This window comes from Chiroxiphia lanceolata, chromosome Z (assembly GCF_009829145.1).
Source record: "Chiroxiphia lanceolata isolate bChiLan1 chromosome Z, bChiLan1.pri, whole genome shotgun sequence".
Lineage (NCBI taxonomy): Eukaryota > Metazoa > Chordata > Aves > Passeriformes > Pipridae > Chiroxiphia > Chiroxiphia lanceolata.
Window position 1 is genome coordinate 61,066,205 of NC_045671.1, and position 19,933 is coordinate 61,086,137.

Consider the following 19,933-nt stretch of genomic DNA (forward strand, 5'->3'; position numbering starts at 1 on the left):
AGCACCCTGTAGGACTGGACTGGGAGAGAGTGGGGGGCTTCTTTGCTGTCTAGGAGAAAAGAAAGCAGATGGAAGATCATAGAAGTAAAAATAAAAATGTGAGGGTACCCTCAAAATCAAGGGTACCCTCATGATACTGGCTCAGGTGTGCCCTCCCTTCCTCACCTGCCTCCTCTTCTGTGTATAACACCAGGATCTTCAGTCAGGTTGTTTCCATACACAGCCTTGTCACTTTTCAATATCTGATGTCAATACAGTCCTTTAACCTGCAATGCACGTTAATTGCAGGGTGTGTGGACACCTTACGTCTTCCTTTCTATACACATTCTCTTCATTGCTTCTCTTAAGGGCTGCTCTGCAGCAGAAGTCTTTTGCAGAGTGCCATGTTACCACTGCATTCACAAGCGGCTGTGCAGTTCCCCCAAAGTCCATGCTCTCCCTCCTCCTGCCACCCTGTCCTTTCCCTTAGCCAAACCTGCTTTAGCTTGGGGCTGTAGCCGCCGCCTGCCTGCCTGCCTGCCTGCCGCAGCTCCCTCTCACTGCGCCATGTGCCACCGTCCTTCCCTCCCTGCTGTGCTGCTCGCTAAGGACATGCTGTGCCACAGCTGTCTGCTTCCTCTGCTGCAGTCAGGCAGGTTTGGATTACTGTGCACGCTACTGATGTCGAGCTCCTGTCGTGACCCAGCACCCCATAGGAGGAGCAAATGAGCTGAGACGTCAACGCAAAAAATTATAGCCATGCGAGCTATCCCTCTGCTCAGCTGCTTGGAGAGTGCATACATGGTTTGTGTGACAGCACCAGCACACAGAAGCAGCAATGAAATGCACTTAGCAATACAGCTGGGAGACAGGCAGCGAGGCAGGCACTGGTCCAGTGACTAAAATGATCTTACCGTGAGCCAGGCTGCAGTGCCTCCAAAAGTGGCTGACTGCTATACAGGAGCTCAGCTTTCTTTGCAATTACTCCAGTTCCCACCCGGTGACTGCAGTGTGTGCTCCGTTTTGGTTTTGCTTGCCTTCTTGTTTCTTCTATTTTTTTTCTCCCACCCGTCTCCCTCTCTCTCCTCCCGTGTCCTTCTCTCCAGGATGGCGGAAGCAGAGTTGCACAAGGAAAGGCTCCAAGCCATAGCAGTAAGTCAGTTTCATTTTACTTGCTCTTTTGTCCATAGCTGCGGGTTGTGGAGGGAAGGGAGTATTCCAGCGCAGTGGCTGGGAAGCACCCGGAGAGTCTGGCTTTTGCAAAGTTGTGCGTGGAGTTCTCTGTTCGGTAAATGAGTGGTTAACATCTGCTTTGCGGGGTTTGGCGGAGAAAGAGGGCTCTAAGGAACAGCATTGAGCTGACACGTGCAGGAAGAAAAATGTGAATGCACAGTGGCATGCTTAAAAGATTGATGATGGAGAAGAAAAGAAGGAGTAAATGGGGAGAAAGGGAGATTGTGGGAGAAAATCAGTACTCTGCTGAAAATGTATTTTTTCACAGTGTGAGCTTTTGCTTTGCTGATTAAGAAGTTAAGCAAAAGGATCTGCTGAAGGGTGGCTTTTATTGCAGAAAATAATTGCGATAGTACTAATTTTTAAGGCAAACACAGACACTGCATTATCAAAATTATGTAATTATTTAATCTACTAGTTAAACTGTCACCTCAGCTCCCTAGCTGAGAACATGCCTTCAGACAAATTCCCTCCTGAGTTGCATCCTGCCAGGGGTAAAACGTAGGCAGGATTTAGCCCCATTTTAGTTTTAACTTTTGTTTTCAGATTTAGTACAGTAATTTGGACTGAGCCATGAGCTCAGCTGGTGCAGACCTCTGAGAAATGTGGGCACTGATACCTGGTGAGGATTGGGCCTGGGTGTTTAGAATCTACCATCATCCTGGCATGCAGAAATTGCCAGCTCATCTTCTAGCATGTCACAGGCACCATGTCAAAAGGCCTGTGTTTCTGTGGGCACTGCCAGTCTGACAGCCCCATACAGCCTGCCCTTGTTAGAGTGACACCCAGCTCTTCTTCCCCATGGCAGAGATGTTGATGCAGCTGTGCCAGTCCCAGACGGATGGCACGGTCTGTGCCAGGGACTGCACACCTGGAGGTCTGAAGAGAAACAGAAGATGGCAGAGCCCGCATGGATTTTACATTCCCTTCCCGGGTTCCCCCAGTGATCAACAGATGCTACATTTTTCTGCCAGCATAGGTTACAGATTTCCTTTGTAGTGTAAGAGGAATGGCTGCTGCTGCTGCTGCTGCTGCTGCTGCTGCTGCTGCTGCTGCTGCTGCTGCTGCTGCTGCTGCTGCTGCTGCTGCTGCTGTTCCAAGATATTTGCTTGATGTCTACTGTTCTTCTGATAGTTCCATGGAGATTTAAAATAACCAGATTTAAAACTAATAGTTTGTGGGTTTTTTTCACTCTAAAAAGAGCAAATGGTATTATTTGATATGGGGAGGGGGCAAGCTCTAACTATTTAATTTTCAGGCAGGAGAAAGTAGATGCATATTTTTAAGCTGGGTCACAGTTTTCTGTCAGCATAGGCATTGACATATCTCCAAATTGAAACACCAGGAGTGTTCCCCCAGAGGCAAGTCTCACCACTACCTGTGATTTGGGACCTGTTTATGGCAGAACTGTACTGCAGTGCTGCTCCATGTATTGCTGCTCTGCATAGCTCTGAAAAACTTCCATCGCCACATTAAAAAAAAAAAAAGCTTTACATTATTGTTGTTTCTTTTGAGTGCTATATGACAGAACACCAAACCACACCCATTCCCATGTGGTGTCCTTAAACCTTTCACCAGAATAGATAAAGTGCTCTGCTTCTTAGTGTTTTGCATTTCACACCAATGAAACCATTATGGATTTAGAATTATCACCTGGTGTATTGCAGCTTTTACAGTAGGTTTATGCTCGTGTAAGAGAAGACCTTGAGAAGCTGGATCTTCATTTTCTGTACATATTTCCTTTTGGTTTCTATTTCTGGCAGTAAATAAAATACAGTGTAGCAATAAAATACAGTGTAGCAATGTGTGCAGTTAATTAGATTGAAATAATTTTACTTCAGCATCAAAAATATTCAACCTTATTTTAAGCTTTAATGTGGGTCCATGAACTGACTCGTTTGCTTACCACTCTGTGGAGCAACAGGTTTTCCATATAAGCTTGTTAGGTAACTTTTCTCCTGTGCTTTGGCTGCTGCAAATGTTTGTTAGAATGCAGAGAAGTTTACTTCTAGTGTAAGCTTTGCTCCGTCAGAATGAGTGACATGACACAAGTTCGACATTTCTCTTCTGCCACCGGTCAGCTAAAATAAGGTCAGTCCTCAAATGTTGTCTTTCTCAGAAGCAGAAAGACATGGCATTTCAGTTCAGCTAGGTGTTTCCTGTATTTTAACAAGATGCAGTATCTCACTGAGATGAGCAGAAGCTTACTCCAGCATTCTTTGATCACTCTGGTTGCATACTAGACTTATAGAAAGAAATCCACTTACCACTGGGTTGTCTACACTTTGTTGCCTGTACGTTGTCTTCCATAATCACCATGGCAAATGAGTTTGAGAGGAAGATGTGCAAAGTAATTTTTAAGTATGCATCACTGAATATTTAAGGAAAACAAATCCAAACATGGAAATATGAATTTTTACACCAGAAGGCTGACAGCTTTTGAAGAGTTTGATTTTGTGCTTGATTTTATTACTCTGACTTATCACAGTTTTAATACATATCTCTCTGGCACAGGGGCAAGTGTCAAGGGAAGAGGAAAAGAAGGAGTTTACTGTTACGACATTAATATAAACCTCAGTGAACCTGAGTTAGCCACTTGTTTTGTCTGCAGCAAGTACTTTGCAAGTACACAGCAAGCCTCTCTGTGCATTCATCTTCTGTCTGTAAAATCTAAATAATGGACTTTGCCCTTATGTCAGAGAGTTGTTAGAGATGCATGTAACATTGAGCAGTACTTGGATGCTATGGTTTATCAGGGCAAGAAATACCAAAATAGTCTTAAAAAAGTAGAATGTGTGATTCTAAAAACAGAAGCGTCAAATGTATATGTTTTTAATGCCATTGACGTGCTTAAGCTGTGATTTTCAGATCTTTCTGAAGTCCCTGTAATTCACACACTGACTGTAGCAAGACAGAGCATTGTGCAAATCTGGTTTGAGAAGTGGGGAGATGTGAGGCAACTACTGAAAAGCAGAATCCAGTTCTCTCTGCTTGGGAGGGAAACATAAACTCTGTGTCCTGGAGGATCCTATGATGACCAGGAGCGGTTGGTTTTTTGACCCTTCCTTGAGCAGAGACCACATCACATCTCCCTACTTGGGTATCATGCATATTACAGATATGGCTGAATTTTTGTGTCATGAGACACTGCTCTTAACATCTGCTTGGGCCCTAAATGACCACAGCATCCATCTGCTACTCTACCAGCAATGGAAGTGAGTAGTGCCCATTTTTAATGCTGTGGGAAGATGCCATCAGGACGAAAGGGAGAGGTTAAAAGAGGAGTTCTGCAGCCCTCTTCTCTCTGAGCTTGTTCCTGTATAGAACACTTAAGTGTTTGCATCTGCTCTTTTCCTGAAGTGGATTGATGGGTAAAATTTTGGGTAAAAAAAAGGAAGCAATTTTTGGCTTTAAAAAATATGCCTGCTGCAAGTTGCCTAGAAGTTTGGAATGCAAATAGTCCTAGAAGAAGCAGGCTTGATGGGGACAGGTGCGCTAATTTATCTCATTTTGGATTGATAAACTGCAGGGCTCCACAATTTAATGTATGGCCCCTTCTCTGTTACTGCAGGGACAGTGATCTAAACATAGACAAGCATTTATGAAACATAAATATTTTCTGTCACTTACCTAATAGTCATAAAGCTGTGAAGTGGTATTGTCGAGTCTGTATTGGTGCATCTGGGGTACAAATGCACATATGATGCAGTGAACATGCATTACCTATACATCAGGTGAATTAAAGGCACTGAGGAGAAACCATCAACTAAAGCAACAACCAGCACAGGAGTTGGAGAAGGTTTTCAGGTTCAAGAGATGTCCAGCCTAGAGATTCAAGTGGGGAGCTACTGTACTGATTCCTTACCAGATAAAAACAACAATAATGGTGGTCACTGCTCACTAGTGCCCAGCTCAGAGAACCAGTAGTTCAACTAAAGAAGAGTAATCACTGACATACAAGTAGCCACATCAAAGATGTCAAAGACCATTCTGGCTTTTTCTATGAGATGATGAATTTGTTGAGCTAGATCTAACATTACTCAGATGTCATCAGGAGGTTGACTTAGTATGGCAGGACACTGCTGTTTAAAAATAGCCCCCTCCTGTATCAGTGTGGTCTGCCTTAGATGGATTAAGGACTAGCTTTCTGACAGGCCTGAAAAAGCTGCTCTTAATGAGGGAGACTGCTGTTCCTTGACAGCAAGGCAGGGAAAGCTTATAGGAAGCAGCTTTTCAAGGCTGGAAGGTGTCCTCTATTTGTACTTTGATGCAAATGAAGATTGTTGGTGTGCAGGTAAAATAAAGAGTGCTAGAGGAGTGAAGAGGGCAAGTTGGATTATTTGGTAAATGAGGTTTTGCATTTAAAGTAGTCCTTCACCTCTGTATACAGCCATTGTTAAGAGAGGCCAGTGCAGGTCTGTGCATCCAAATTTAGAGTAGTACCAGCCTAGTACTGCAGAAGAGGGCTCTGCAGTTTGGGCAGTGCTGCCTTTCACAAGGAACAAGAACTAACGTGGCTGGTAATTCAACAGGGGTGAGGACAGGATCCTTGTCCTGCATAGGAAATTAGTTTCACACCAGTTAAGCCTATACTAGCTGAGGTTTTAGAGTTGTCCCAAAAGGGAGATGTGTATTCGTGTTTACATATAGTATTGCACTAATTTCTCAATAGGCCTTTGAGAATAGTAATATAATTATGTTTAGGAAAGACAGTACTGGTATAGTTTCATTCCGACAGTTGTTGTTAAGCTCAGCATTCTACATTTCTGGATTGGACACTCAACAATTGCCATGAGTATCATGTGCTGTGTGTAGATCTCCAAAAATTTATTGACAGAAAAGCCAATATCTCTTCTGCCCCCCCCAACCCTACTACTGTCTATTACTCTACAAAATGAAAACTCATGACCAGTAGATCTCATACCCAGCGTCATTTTACCGTAATACTACTCTACAATTTTTGTGAATCCTTCCAGAGAACTTCATTCATGAAAATTAGAAACTCCAGTGCTGAGGATCACTTAATAACATGTGGCAAATTCACTTAATAAACAGTTTACTATTGCTGTGATGACTTAATACACTAGTTTCCAATTCCTTCATTTAGAAAGTAATGTTTTTGTCCTAATGTTAAGCATGGGATCAAATCTGTCTGAGTTCAGTTGCCTTCAAACCTAAAGCCTGCAGGAAGAAGAAAAAAGACAAGAAGATATGGAAAGAGTAAGCTGCTTGGAAAATAGGTGAGTGAGAAGAATCTGCAGAAGTCATGAGTGTTACAGAGAGAGAGGATAAGTAAATATTACTCACACGTTTTGGCACAAGAATTAGTAGGTATCTAAGGAGGGTAGCAATTGTGGACAAAACAACCCCAAAAAAACATTCTTTCTATAATGAGTCGTTAAGCTGTAGAGCCCCACTCTCCAAGATGTAGTGGATGCTGAAGAGTGCACTTGGGCTTGAGGACAAACGAGGCATGCTTATGGAAATGGAATCCATGAAGGACTTTCTCATTAGAAGCAATTTTTGCATTGCAAATTACTAAAGGCTGGCAGAGAAGTCTAACGTATTTGCCGTGCTCCTGGTTCTGCTTTAGGCACTATGCTGGAATGGAGCATGGGCTAGATGGTCTAATGCAGTGCAGCCATCCCGTGTACTCAAACACATTCCTGAAGTAACCAAATCCGTCAATTTTGGCACTAAAGAAAGCCCTCATTGCAATTCATCATGAAGCTTATTTGAATATTGCTGCTGCATAGTTTAATCCAATTTTCCATTCCCATTTTTCCCTCATTATGTCATTTGCAATATTTATGGCTCTGATTAATCCTAATCTTTCTGCTGTCATCTCATTCCTCAGTGGTCCCAACATCCAAGTACCTGAAAAAGAAAAAATCCTCTTGTAGCTGTTGTCCTTTTACATTCTGAGCTAAAAGACCTGAGGGCTAGTGAGACCTTAAGATACTTCCAGAGTACTCGATGGTGAGGAACACCTGGTGCAGTTAGGAAGAGTCTACATCCTGCTGCAAATACTTCCGGGGATGGGTTTAGTATGCGTAAACTAGGGATTAGCAAAAACTAAATCTAAATGAGATCTATATTGTGAGCACGTAATGAACCTGTGAGACTTGTGAATCTCAGTGCAAATCAGCTGTGGGCAAGGAAGTGTTATGTTTGCCTTGCTGTAAAGGGGGAAGAGATCTGCACACAGATCTGCAGCACTACCCTGGTCTGCAGCAACACCATGAGTCAGCTTCATGTCAGAGCAGACCTTGCACAAAGAAACCTGTGCAAGTACAGTTGTACTTGTCTTTACTTCTGGAGCACATAAAACACTAGAAATTCATGCACAGTGTAAGAAATGTTATAGCCTTTGCCCATTTTAAGCCAAAAGTCAAAGAAGAATGCCCATAATGTCTGAAAACTAAAATTACTGTCTCAAAATTTATCAGTATTTTTGTTTGGAGAATGTTTACATGACAGCAAGAGAAGCACAGATATGATGAAAAATATTTCTGTCAAAGTATGAGTGAAAAGTAGGTACAAATAGAAACCAGAAACCAACTTGCTCCTGAGAAATTTCTAGACAGTTTCCAGACTTACCCAAACTCAACTGTTTAAATTTAGAATTGTTTCCACAGCGCATTCCTAGCCCTTAACACATCACCAACATCTCTTGAGCACAGACATGAAGCTGAGATACTAGATTTTGGGTTGTGCCTTTCAAATTGTATTTTGAAAAAGAAGTTGAAAATAAGTGAAAAGGGTTTGTGATTTTGTTGTTGTTGTTACTGTTAAGTCTGTGGTAAAATAAAATAGTTGTGAAAGATTTACATTTTTGGAAATTATTGAAAAGCTCTAGCCTGGTGTATAACTTTAAGGACAGATGCCACATGCCATGGTATCAGTGGCGTAGATGTTCATCTGAAGTCAGAGGTTAGACTTTGGGATTTACATGCCATGCTAAAAGTAATGGATTGCTGGGTAGCTGGGTTGAGAGTGGGATGGGCCTGGAAGCCTCTCCTTGAGTACTCTTGCTCTTCCAGGGTTCACTCCTTGTATCTAACTCCTTACCCACTTTACAAATACAGTTTTATTCTTGTACAGAATGAGGTGTGTTCTTTCATCAGCTGAATTCTTGCAAAGTATCGTCCCCAGTAAGGTGGTTGGTCTGCTGAGTGCATTTGGGAAAGCATGTACTGGACTATGCATGTGTAGTAAATTATTAATCATTACATGGCTCTCTCTTGAATGGCACATGAGCACGTGCTGAGCCTGTGTGTGCTGAGGCAGTGGTCAGTCTGAGGATGCCTTTCAGGAGCAGTACTTGGAACCAGAGGGATGCTGCACCTGCCTCTGGCCGTAAGTTCCCTAGCACATAAAAATGTTTTCTGTTGCAAATTCTGATTTGAGAAAGCCACAGGGTTGCAGGGGTTAATAACATCACCCAGCAAGTCCTGTGGCAGTTAAATGGGTATGGCCTTTTGGCAGTTGCACACCAGTCCTGCGTAGCTCTTGACACACAGATGCTTTTTGTTACTTAGCTGATTTCCAACAAGGTTGGATGCTGGAGGCACAAATGCTCTCTGTGCACAAAAAAAAGGACACCAACCAATGCAGTCTGGGGAGCTCTTTTTGGAAGGAGACAGACCTGCCCTCATCTGTGAGTTTCTACCCTTTACAGAAGATTCAGAGCTCAGGTTGTTGATTTAGGCAGTGCTCATACTGTTTTAATTTGAGCCGCCAGCATAATTTGTCAGGATCCACAGACAACAGTCAGCAGGGTGGGGCTCAGCCCCTCTGCAGCTCCTAATAAGAGCAGTCACTGGCAATCAGATGGAGATTTGGGACAGCAGAGATGTGCTCAGATTTTAAAAAATTACATACCTTGAAAGAAAGCCTTCATTTTGCCAGCACATGACTAAATGAAAGGTGCTTTCCAGCCTTTTGGGGAAATGTCATTGACAACTCCTCTGCTTCAGCCATGTTCCTTTGCCATGCAGAGTTGCAAGCTGCACTGCAGCAGAGGGAAGTAACCTGGGCAAGTAATGGCTGAGGAGACCCCATTAAGAATCTGAGTATTGCAGACAGAAATTACAAGCCAGGTTGCCGTGTAACTTATTGCGAGAGGAGGGAGAGGTGAGCAGCCCGTAGCTCTCGCTGCAGTCACACAGCTGCAGTCTCTTTATGGCAGCAGCAGCAGGAGGGGGTGCAGAGCTGAGATTACTCGGAGCGGTAGCGGTGCTAAAGGCGAGAGTCTGGCCATTAACCAACTGAGTGCCAGCATCAGAATGACTGGTCTTTCCCAGCGGGCTTCCCAGAGGAAAAGGGTACACCAACACATACATACTCCTTCCTTGCTAACCTCTCGTGGAACAGCTCTGCTCTTCACCACCGTCAGGTCCTTGGAAAAACTTACACTGAAAACCATGGGGTTTTTAGGATCCCCAGTCATCCAACTGTTTCCTGTTTGAAGCATAAAGCAAGCATTTGGCATCCAAGGTGTCACTAAATTTACAGTAACTGCAGCACAGGGATTGTCTCATACCCTGGCTTTGGTACAAAATTGCTATCTTGAATGTGTTGGCCAGTTCTGGCAGCTCTGTGCAAGTAGTATTTGAGAGTTAATCCCTTATCTCTTTTGAATCACAACCTACAATGACATAAAAAGTAAGGCTCAGTTGTTTGTCATGTGTTTGTTCTTAATAAATATAAGCATATGCAAGCACTTGCTGCATGTTAGAGAAATAGACTCCAGCAGAAGACCGAGTCAGCATTTAAAGCTGCATCTTAATCCCTACTTGTGGTAGGGATAACTGCTGAATTAGGAATGTACATAAACTTGTTGCAGCATCACCAAGAACTTAGTAAGTTGTTCTGGTAAAGGAAGCAATTCCTAACTAGCCAGGAAAAAAAACCCTCAAATTTTTAAAAAATAAAATAAAGAATAGGCAAAATGTAACAACTTAAAGAACTGTGTCCCTGTATCAGTAAGACATTGGGAAGTATCAGTTCCTTGTGCTAAATTTAAAGTTGTTATTGCTGAAGTTTCAAAACGTACAAAATTTAGACTAAAATCCACATAGGGTATCTGAAACACATCTGTAAAATAGAGACCTGTTCATACTTCTCATGCTTTCAGTTATCAGCTTCCCAATTATCAGAGGAAAAATAATAGAACTGAAGTGGTTTATGAGTATTTTTGTCCTTATCATGTGTGACATTGCTTACAATGTTGATCAAGGTGTTTGATGAGACTGATGTGTCACAGACCTTCTCCTTTGTGAATTTCTCAGCAATTCATGGGACAGAATGTATATTCCAGAGGACTTGTTCCAGAACCAATAAAGTTTACAACACAAACAAGCCTTTACATTAATTTTTGGGAGGGCTTTTAAAACAATATCATAATTCATAAATCTGAAGACAAGGGGTGTTTTAAAGGTTATTCCATTGCTGAGAAGGAGCAGATAGAAAACCTTGCTGAACTGGAGAAAGCTGGTAGAAGTTTCCTTTTACAATGTTGCCATGAATCTCAGAGCACTGGGGGAATTCCCCTCTGCATTTGGCCCCTGTGTCTTGGGACAGCACTGTACCATCCTTCCTTGCCTAAGAACTCACAACCCATAAAAGCAATCCTGAAAGACAGATATAAGGAAAAAACGGTGGTATTTTGTTGGTCCTAGTACCTACAGCTACAGTTTCTACTTCTTGGTCTGTGAGATTTTAGAATAAATCGCTGTTCATGCTGAAACATATTAGAAAACAAAAGTGGTCTTCGGTCTGCATTACTTTGAAAACACGTGCTCCTCGGTAAAATAAATCCAAATTACACTGAAGTGGATAACACTGACCGTGTGACTGTGAGCAAGTCATAGGTGGCTGGTGGAATGGTGCGAAGGTCCAAAAAGATCAGATGGCCCTGGTTATATACTGTCACTCTCTGTATGGATTGTAGAGTGGTTTAACTAAGCTCATCCATGTGCCATTGAAGACCAAAGAGGTGTCAGACTGCGTGCCTCTCTGAGCTGCCGTGGTACTACTGAACTCACCAATATAAAGCAAAGCCTCCAGGGCTTGTGGCATGATCATCATTTTGGCTGAGCTGGAGGAGGTTCCAGTGAGAAGAAGGTAGACCTGGTTTCTCATTGACATTGTTGTGTAGGTCACATCTCTGCTTAGATGAAGCTAACAGGTTGTAAAAGTGGCTGGAGAACAAAAGCAAGAATATATACACCAACATGGTGTCTTCAAAAGAAGGATTCTTAGCACCTAGTACTTATCACCTGCTGGATAGCAGTACTGAAGAAAAAGTGATAGTGGATAATGCTGTGAATATTACTCAGCAGTCTCATCCTTCATGGAACAGACATGATAGATAGGTAGATAGGTAGAGAGATAGAGAGAGAGATGAATAGATAGGTAGATAGATAGGTAGATAGATAGATAGATAGATAGATAGATAGATAGATAGATAGATATGTGTGGTGTACGTGTATTTATATATATATAAACAAATAAAGGCTGATATATATATTTAGGAACGTTACTCATTAGGCCCATGAAATGGTGCTTTGGTCAGATCCATGCTGGATATTAGTCTCCTAGAAAGCCATGGGCAGAATGGAGAAGAGTCCAGCAGAGTCAAGAATGATCACAAATGGAAGAAAGAGACTGCTGAGGCAAGACAGAATTGTCTGGCCTGGTGAAGAAAATACCAATGTTTAGCTGATCTTGTTTAAAAGTAGGAAGAACTTTCTGTATTCCTTCCAGGGAAATCACCAGTATTTTTGCTTGTTCTCAGATGTTTCTCAGTCAACCAGCTTACATATTAAAGGGTTCTTCTTCAGACAGTCATTTTTTCTTGCAATGCCAGCACAATGTATCTTTGAGATTTGGCAGCTGACATACGGATGCTTACAGAGAACAATTTAATGCAACTGCAGTGGCAGAAATCTGAAGGTGGGTTAGTTTACTTTGTGTTTTGGATAGGCTAAGGGTGTAATAGTCAGGCACTGGAGTTCAGGTACGTTGGGTAACCTGATCAGATCTGAGTACATAAAATTACCTTTTTTATTGGATGTAGACCACCAGTCCCTCTTCTTTTTTGCAGTAGGACCCTATTCTGCTTCCAAGCAAGTTTATAGAAATTTTGCTGCTGGCCTCACTGGTGAGCAGGAACAGACCCTTAAGTGTTCACACCATTTCTGACTTTGTCATCATAAAAAATACCAGATCTGTGCCAGATAAGACATGTAAATCAGAACGTCCTAGGACAACCAGGTATAAAGCTGAGGATAAATAAATAAAGTGGGTTTCACCATTTGTCTAAACTTGAGAGTTGCATGCTTTTCCACTCATCACATACTCTTATCAGCAGTACAAAGGCACAGTTAGACAGTGGCTAAACTCACCAATTGAAAGTTCAGTTTTTTGTGAAAAAAAAAAAACAAAACAACAAAACCTAGATTTTAAACTCCTTGTTCTTGCTCATCCCCAGGAGAAAGCCAGTTTTGGGAGCTTGGTTCTCATAATAGCCATTGCTCTTGACTTCTTTCTTTTTGTGTTACCAAGAGTGCAGATATTTAATACCCTTTGCTTTCCATACTTTAATCGTACTTTGCAAGGAGGTGCTTTTTCAGTTGAATCTTTTTCAACAGAAGTTTTTTCTCTTGGTAGGAATGTTACCAACAGAAAAAGAAAACAGAAAGAGAGAGAGAGAAAAGATAGTAACATCTATTTTTTCTATTCAGGCAAGGAGAGCAAAATAATTTAAAAAGAGGAGATATTTTCAGTTTCAGTGAAACCATGTTTGCGGTTTCTTTGTTGATCCTGAAGGTGTGCAACTGTGAAGGCTTAGCAAGGTGAAATTTCCCTAATGCTCTACCTAAAATCAAATGAGATTAGAACCCTGCCCTTCAGCTTGTGTAAATTAATGCAAGCAGAAGTAAATCATCAATACTGTGACTTAATTTCACTGTTTTTCTCTTTGCCCAACCCAACTTGGTTTTGAGTTGCCTTTGCAACACAATGCAAAACTTTGCACTGAAAATTTGAAGCAGGTCATATCCGGGGGCAGGAAAACAAATAGTGCATAATCTGTAGGACAAATAAATTGTCAAAGGCCTCTAGAAAACTCAACTTCAGGCAAGGGATTTTTTTGTGGCTACATCTTGACCTGTATGTGCAGAAAGCCTTTCGGCATGCATTAAGGTAAGGCAACAGGTTCTCAGAGTATAGCACAGCTTTATAGATGTATCTTTCTCTATTTCTGTGTTCTAAGACAGCTCACATCATATTTAAGAAACTGATCAGAGAGAGCCTTCATTGCTGATGTGCTGTTTGCACTCCATTTCAAGCCGTTTCTCCTTTTTTAGCAGAATTCTTTGTAAAGCCCCACTTAAACCATGAACAATAAGCAATTGGTTTGCTTGTGAATATATTGCTGAAGCATTATATGTTTCCAGTTGCAGTCTGGAATTGCAGATACTGGGTACAATGGAGTGCAAAGGTGGCAAAGCTGGTGACAACCTCGTACTGTGTCGTAGCAGAAATTATCCTCCCGAGTTTTACAGTGTTACAATAGTCACACTGGCATGTGATTTAACAACTCCTTCTTTTAAGATGAGTTCTTCTCCCTTTAACAAACATAATAAAACTCTCTTTTGGCTAGTTGAGAAATATCAGCAGTGGTTTTGGTTGGTCCAGGAGTTGAGCTTTTTTTTACGGTGAAGTGCATCACAATCACTGTGTAAATGGCATTCAGCATTTCAAATTGTATTGCCTTTCAAAGGTTACCATAGCGTATTCCGTCTACAAAATGTTGGGAATATTTTCCTTGGTTGAAAGACATTGAATGAATAATTACAATAATTTTGGGCATGTCTAAGTCATATAGTGAAGTGCCTACATCTGTACAAAGATGCACATCTGGTTTTTTGGTCTGCTGTGTATCCAAAACATGTCCTCATTGTGACAAATCAGATTATTGGAATGGATCTACAACAGATATCAAAGGTAATGGAAACAAGCTGGTAACTTGCTCCAAGATCAGCAGAGAGCAGTTAAGATGAGCACAGCTGCCTCTGCACAGTATTGTGGTGTATGGCATCCATTACTCTCATCTGACTCAAAAATACATGCCGAAGAGCCTTACTCAGTAAACCCAGCATGAAGTCTAAACTTTTGTTTCAGAAAGGAGGCAATGGAGTTGTTTATTATTCTCCTTAGTGCCCTTATTCAGACATTTTTTCCAACCAGCCATCATCACAAACTTGAGGGGGTTTTATTTTATTTTATGTTGCTGTAATAAGGACCAGCTATCTACCCACTTTTTTCCTGACACACAAGTGAGAGCAAGATTGTCAAAAGTATCCAATAACTCTTAATGCTCAGCATGAGACATTTTCAAAGCCTGCATTTTTCTGAAGATAGGTTGTTGTGTAGTGCTTCATATATACAGAATCTTGTATCTTGTATTGATGTGAAAGACATTGGGAAACTTCAGCACATCTGACTTTTGCATCTACCAGACATCCAAAGTAAATCTGCTTTGTGGAAGTTTCACAAGTGGCAAATTGAACATTAACACACAGTTTGTGATAGGGAAAAATTTCACCTACTTACCCTGTTAACACAACGTGGTTGCATCACTGGTCTTCATGCTTTAAATCAATATTTGTTTCAGTTTCTCCTATGAAACACAGATAAAAGAAAGGAGGGAAACCATTTCGACTCAGTAGTAAGGAATGCAAGGCAGGCCATTGAGTTGACAGCATTGGTCATGCAAAAAAAAAGCACCACACCTCACTCTCTAATAGTTTTGGTTTGTCACTAAATTACTTACAGGGGTTTTTTTGTGTCACTTGAACTTGTGTCCTCGTCCTTCCTTACAAAATGTAGATTGTGATACTTATTGTTGAACAGGAGCAATGTGAAAACCATCTACATCAAATCTAAACAGTGCTTTGAACATGGGACTTCAAGCACAAGTGTTTCCCTGAGCTTTAATATTCTGTCTCCAGCAGCTGATGAAACTTGATGCTACAAAGGAGGCAAAGAAAACCCTCTTACACTGGGGTTTTTTTGTTGTTTTGGCAGTGGAGAAGTCAAAAATCTCAATTTTTCATTACTGGCATTATTAGAGCAGCACCACCTGAGGTCTACACCCTGTTGTGCAAGCAGAACGGAGAATGTGGGCCTAGCGTCAGCCTCCAACAGGAGCTGAGACCAGGAAAGATGAGAAATGAGCACAGAAAGGTGAAATCGTTTACCCGAGGACATTCAGGAAGCTGAACCCTGTAGGTACCTCTTTTCACTGAGCCATTGGCAGACTACACACTGAACCCCACTGTCCGTGTCCACATTAACTGCTGTGGTCAAAGGTTCTCACCCTGCACTGAAACACACAGTCCAGTGACCTACTTCTGTTGTGGGTGCCGAAAAACTCTGAGCCCAGGGGTCTTGTCTTACCTACCTTCTCTGCTGGATGCTCTGACAACCTCCCCACAACCTCCATAGGTCATGCCAGCAAGGCCTTCAGCAGAGCATCTTCTGTAGAGCGTGCACTTTGGTTAGCTGGCATCAACAGACTGAATCTTCCTACAAGTGCCACACTGCTGCTCCTCAGCTGTGTTGTATCTGTTCTATGACTACAGTGTGTGCAATCAATTAACCCATCAGTTTTCTTTTTGTTGCCATTGTGCATGTGTATCAATAATACATTTTCAGAGATCCTTCAGAGGTGTCTGAGGACCAGAATTTGCATTGAACATAGGTCTGCTGACTCCAGTACGCAGACACCTGAAGCCAGGAAGAAACCCAAATTCCCTCTTGTTCACATTCATGGTCACTATTATTGTTTGCCTGGTCTAATTTAGTGGGTATAGGGGTGGGCCTTGTTAGTACCTTTTCAATGAGGGATAGAGTTCAGAGGCTGATAGATCATCACATAAAGTACATATTACAGCATTGGCCCTGACCTGCAGATGTAGGAGACTGTCCCAGCTGATGCATGCTGGGTTTGGGAGTCTCCAGGTCGTACTCTGACCCACATGAGCAGAATAACCCTACTGTGATTGGGTCCAGGTGAGTCACATGCCCCCTGAGGCTATATAAAGGCTTTTTTTCCTCCTAATAAAGGATTTAGCTGTTAGAAATCCTAACGCTGTGTCGTGTCTTATTATATTATATTAATAAGCCATATGCGGATGTGTTGGGGCAGTCCCAAGCACATGTACAGGCTGGGCAGAGGATGCATTGGGAGAAGCTCTGAGGCAAAGGACTTGAAGGTGTTGGTGAATGAGGGGCTAGACATGAGCTGGCAATGTGCACTTGCAGACCGGAAAGCCAGTCATATCCTAGACTGCATCAAAATCAGCATGGCCAGCAGGGCAAGGGAGGGGATTCTGCCCCTCCACTCCACACTGGTGAGACCCCACCTAGAGTACTGCATCCAGCTCTGAGGCCCCCAATATAAGAAGAGCGTAGACCTACTGGAGTTAGTCCAGGGGAGGCTATGAAAATAATCAGGAAACTGAAGCACAAATGGAATGGTTTTAAATTGAAGGAGGGACATTTAGATTAGATATTAGAAGAAACTCTTTACTGTGAGGGTCGTGGGACATTGAAACAGATTGCCCAGAGATTCCCATCCCTGGAAGTGTTCAAGGCCAGGTTGAACAGGACTTCGAGCAACCTGGTGTAGTGAAAGGTGTCCCTGCCTATGGCAGAGGGGTTGGACCTAGACCATCTTTAAGGCCTCTTCCAACCCTATTCATTCTATGATTCTGTGAATAACACATTTCTTTATTTCTAGAGCATAAAGCAAGAACATCCTCACAGTCTAACATGACCTAGGAAATAAATAGGTTACATTTCCATGTCTTCAGCAACAGAACCTATGGACATAGTTTGATTTCTCTCTCTTTCTGCTTTAGTTCACAGACATATCTAAAGATACTGCCTCTAGGTAAGTAATAACCCTTAGAAAGAAAAAACCTAATTTAGGCTGTGAGTAAAGAATGACTTTAGGAAGGAGAAATGTAGATGGAAATATTTTCAGCTGTACAGAACTGTTCTGTCCAAGTCATTACAAATCACATAACTCTGGCGTGTATTTTTAAAAACCTTAGCAGTGAAATGGATCATTTTTACCTCTGACTTCCAAGCTGTGAACTTGGACAGGTGGTGGGAAATTTTGAGGTTTTTAAGACTGTTAAGATTCAGAGAGGAAAATCAAAAAGGTGAAAGTGTTGGCACCAGTTTCCTAGCAATCCTCTTGGAAGAAAGAGAGCGTTTTTGAGCACCAGCAGTTACCAGGACTGTCAGCCAGATAACTGCTCAACCAAGACACATCCTCGCAACAAACTGTGGTAAAAGAGTCATATTTTATTAGTATGTGTGTCTTCTCTGAATGCCAGTTGTTCAGCACAGGACTGCAGGGAAGATCGTTATGGCAGACTTTGACTTGGCAAAAGTTACATCAAAAAAGAAGATTTTTTTTTTATATATCTCTTTCTGTTACAGACAATTTGTTATAAATGGCAGAGAGTATTACTGCCATTCCCACTGAATGCTCCATGTGGGCCAAGAAATGCTCTTAACAGTTTGTTTAGAAAAGTATTTCTAAACCTTCTTCCTTTTCGATTAATTCATGCAAATTAGATCTTTGGCCTCTACTTGCTATTTCATTATCAAGCACCAGAGTTTGTGAATGTGACTGAACTATGTTTGTTTCATCATCAAACTGACTTGATCAGATTTTTTTCTCCCTTTCTTCTTTACTTCTGACATTGGTGTGCTTTTGAACTAAGCACTGTAGCAATCCCATGCTGTGCTCTAGCATGGCAACTGGCCATAGTGGAGACAAGTAAAGTCATCTCTTGCAAGTATTGCCTGATGGTTCAAGCCCAGCAAAGGTTGTCATATTTGGATGGCAGTCAGGACCCAGCTTGATGCAGCATAAAAAGCACCAAGTAGCAATGTACAGTGGCCGAAAGATACTTACCTCTGGAAAAATCCATTGTTCACCACCATGCTGTCTTTCAGGGTTTTCTCCTTCCCCTTCATAGGAAAACTGAAGAGCTTGTATAGCTGTTTTTTCATTCTTCGCATGTCTGTACTTGCGCATTTTTAATGTTACTCCTTACTGTTTGTCATGTTTCTTTTATTCCCCCATGATCAATCTGGATTGAAGTTTCTCTGCAGAATGCAAACTCTTGACCAGATTTGCAGAAGAATTCAACATGCAGTGTACAATAGAAAAGGGTTTCAATGAAAGATGCACCCTTCAAAACAGAGACTGTTGTGACCCCTCTGCCTTACCATTTCTGTATGGGATGGGTTATATTCTCATAATATACCTCTAAATGTAGTGAACATGTCTACATAAACTCCTGGTGGGTGGATCCCATCTGTTTGCCACACTATAAGGAAACATTTTAGAAACGTAAAGGAAAAGAAAGTTATAAATGTTCCCATCCTTACACCCTGTCCCAGCTTCTCATTTTCTCATCTTGTTTGATGTCTGTCTATGCAAATACCAAGACTGAAATTAAGCTCGTTTCTCAAATTTTTCTTTCACTTTTTTCTTTCACTTCATGTATCTCTTACCAGCATTTGAAACTCTGTCTCTTAGATTTCCTTTGGAAAAGACTAAATAAAATACGTTCTTTTTGTACTTACTTGCTAATAAACTTTTTCCTCGTGTAATGCAGTCTCTTCAGGCCTCTCTGTTTCTGAAGAATCAACTACAAGATGCAAGAACCATCCATAGCAATTGCCAGATAAATTTTTCTCATATCACACTTTAGAGGAAATTATTCCAGAGGAAAATTCTTGGCAAGCTCACTGTTATAAATACTGCTTAAAGTAGTTCCTGATTATAGGAAAATGAGAGGGGAGAGAAAGCTTTGCAGGGACTACTGTCTTCTCCACCTTTAGATTGTACACTGATGCAAAGGACTTGTAAAAATACTATGGAAATTTGAAAAAGAAAATAATTTATATCTGAGCAAGAGTTAAGATTTCATTTGCATTCAGTCACTTCCTTGGCAACTCTATTGCTTTAAACTTATCATCCTTGTTTCCTGATGACAATGTGTTACTGACATCAGCTTAAGCTGATGGCAAAGATATTACCGATTTAGAAAATAAACTGTCATCAAGCGGAAACGATCTGCCTTTGACAGCGCAGTGCACACAAAAATGCCCAGCTGGAGCTGTGGAGTCACAACTTTACCATGACTTGCGGGACCAAAAGGGATCACAGCGTGGTAAAAGAGGTGTGTTCATCCTTGCCAGTTTGCGTGGAAGATTATGATTATTTGTTGGTTCCATAATGAAGGGGTGATTTAGCTTGTAAAATACAGATAATAAAAACCACACTGCAATATTTTATACACTTTTTAATTCTTTTCCACCGTTGGATTACACTTCCACCTCTTCCCTGCATTCATAAAGACTCCTAACTCCTTTTTTTAATATGAAAGCTGAGATTCCCATGTAGTCATAAAACATAGCCTTTAAGAAAAATAGGAGATAATTGTGAAATTTGCTATAAAATCACAAGAGCTCACAAAACAGAGCTAGCCATAATGTTGTTTGATATTCCTCCTATGCATAGCCCACAGTGACATTCAAAACTTTTGCTAGCAGATCTGCAGAGGATATGATCTGGTTTTAGCAAGGAGAGGTTTAGATAAGTGTCAGAAACTTGCACTTT

The 19,933-nt window shown here is 41.5% G+C and overlaps 1 protein-coding gene across 3 annotated transcripts in view; it reads left to right on the forward strand.

Moving 5' to 3' along the window:
* The first annotated feature begins 616 nt into the window (after window positions 1-616).
* Window positions 617-19,933, forward strand: part of PALM2AKAP2 (PALM2 and AKAP2 fusion) — a 266,174-nt gene continuing 246,857 nt past the window's right edge. The window contains exon 1 of one of the 3 annotated variants that reach the window (XM_032674597.1): window positions 617-1,131. In XM_032674597.1, the coding sequence (XP_032530488.1) occupies window positions 1,087-1,131 (45 nt within the window). In that variant the 5' untranslated portion in view covers window positions 617-1,086. The remainder of the gene's footprint in view (window positions 1,132-19,933) is intronic. The other 2 variants (XM_032674585.1, XM_032674586.1) reach the window with 2 other exon arrangements.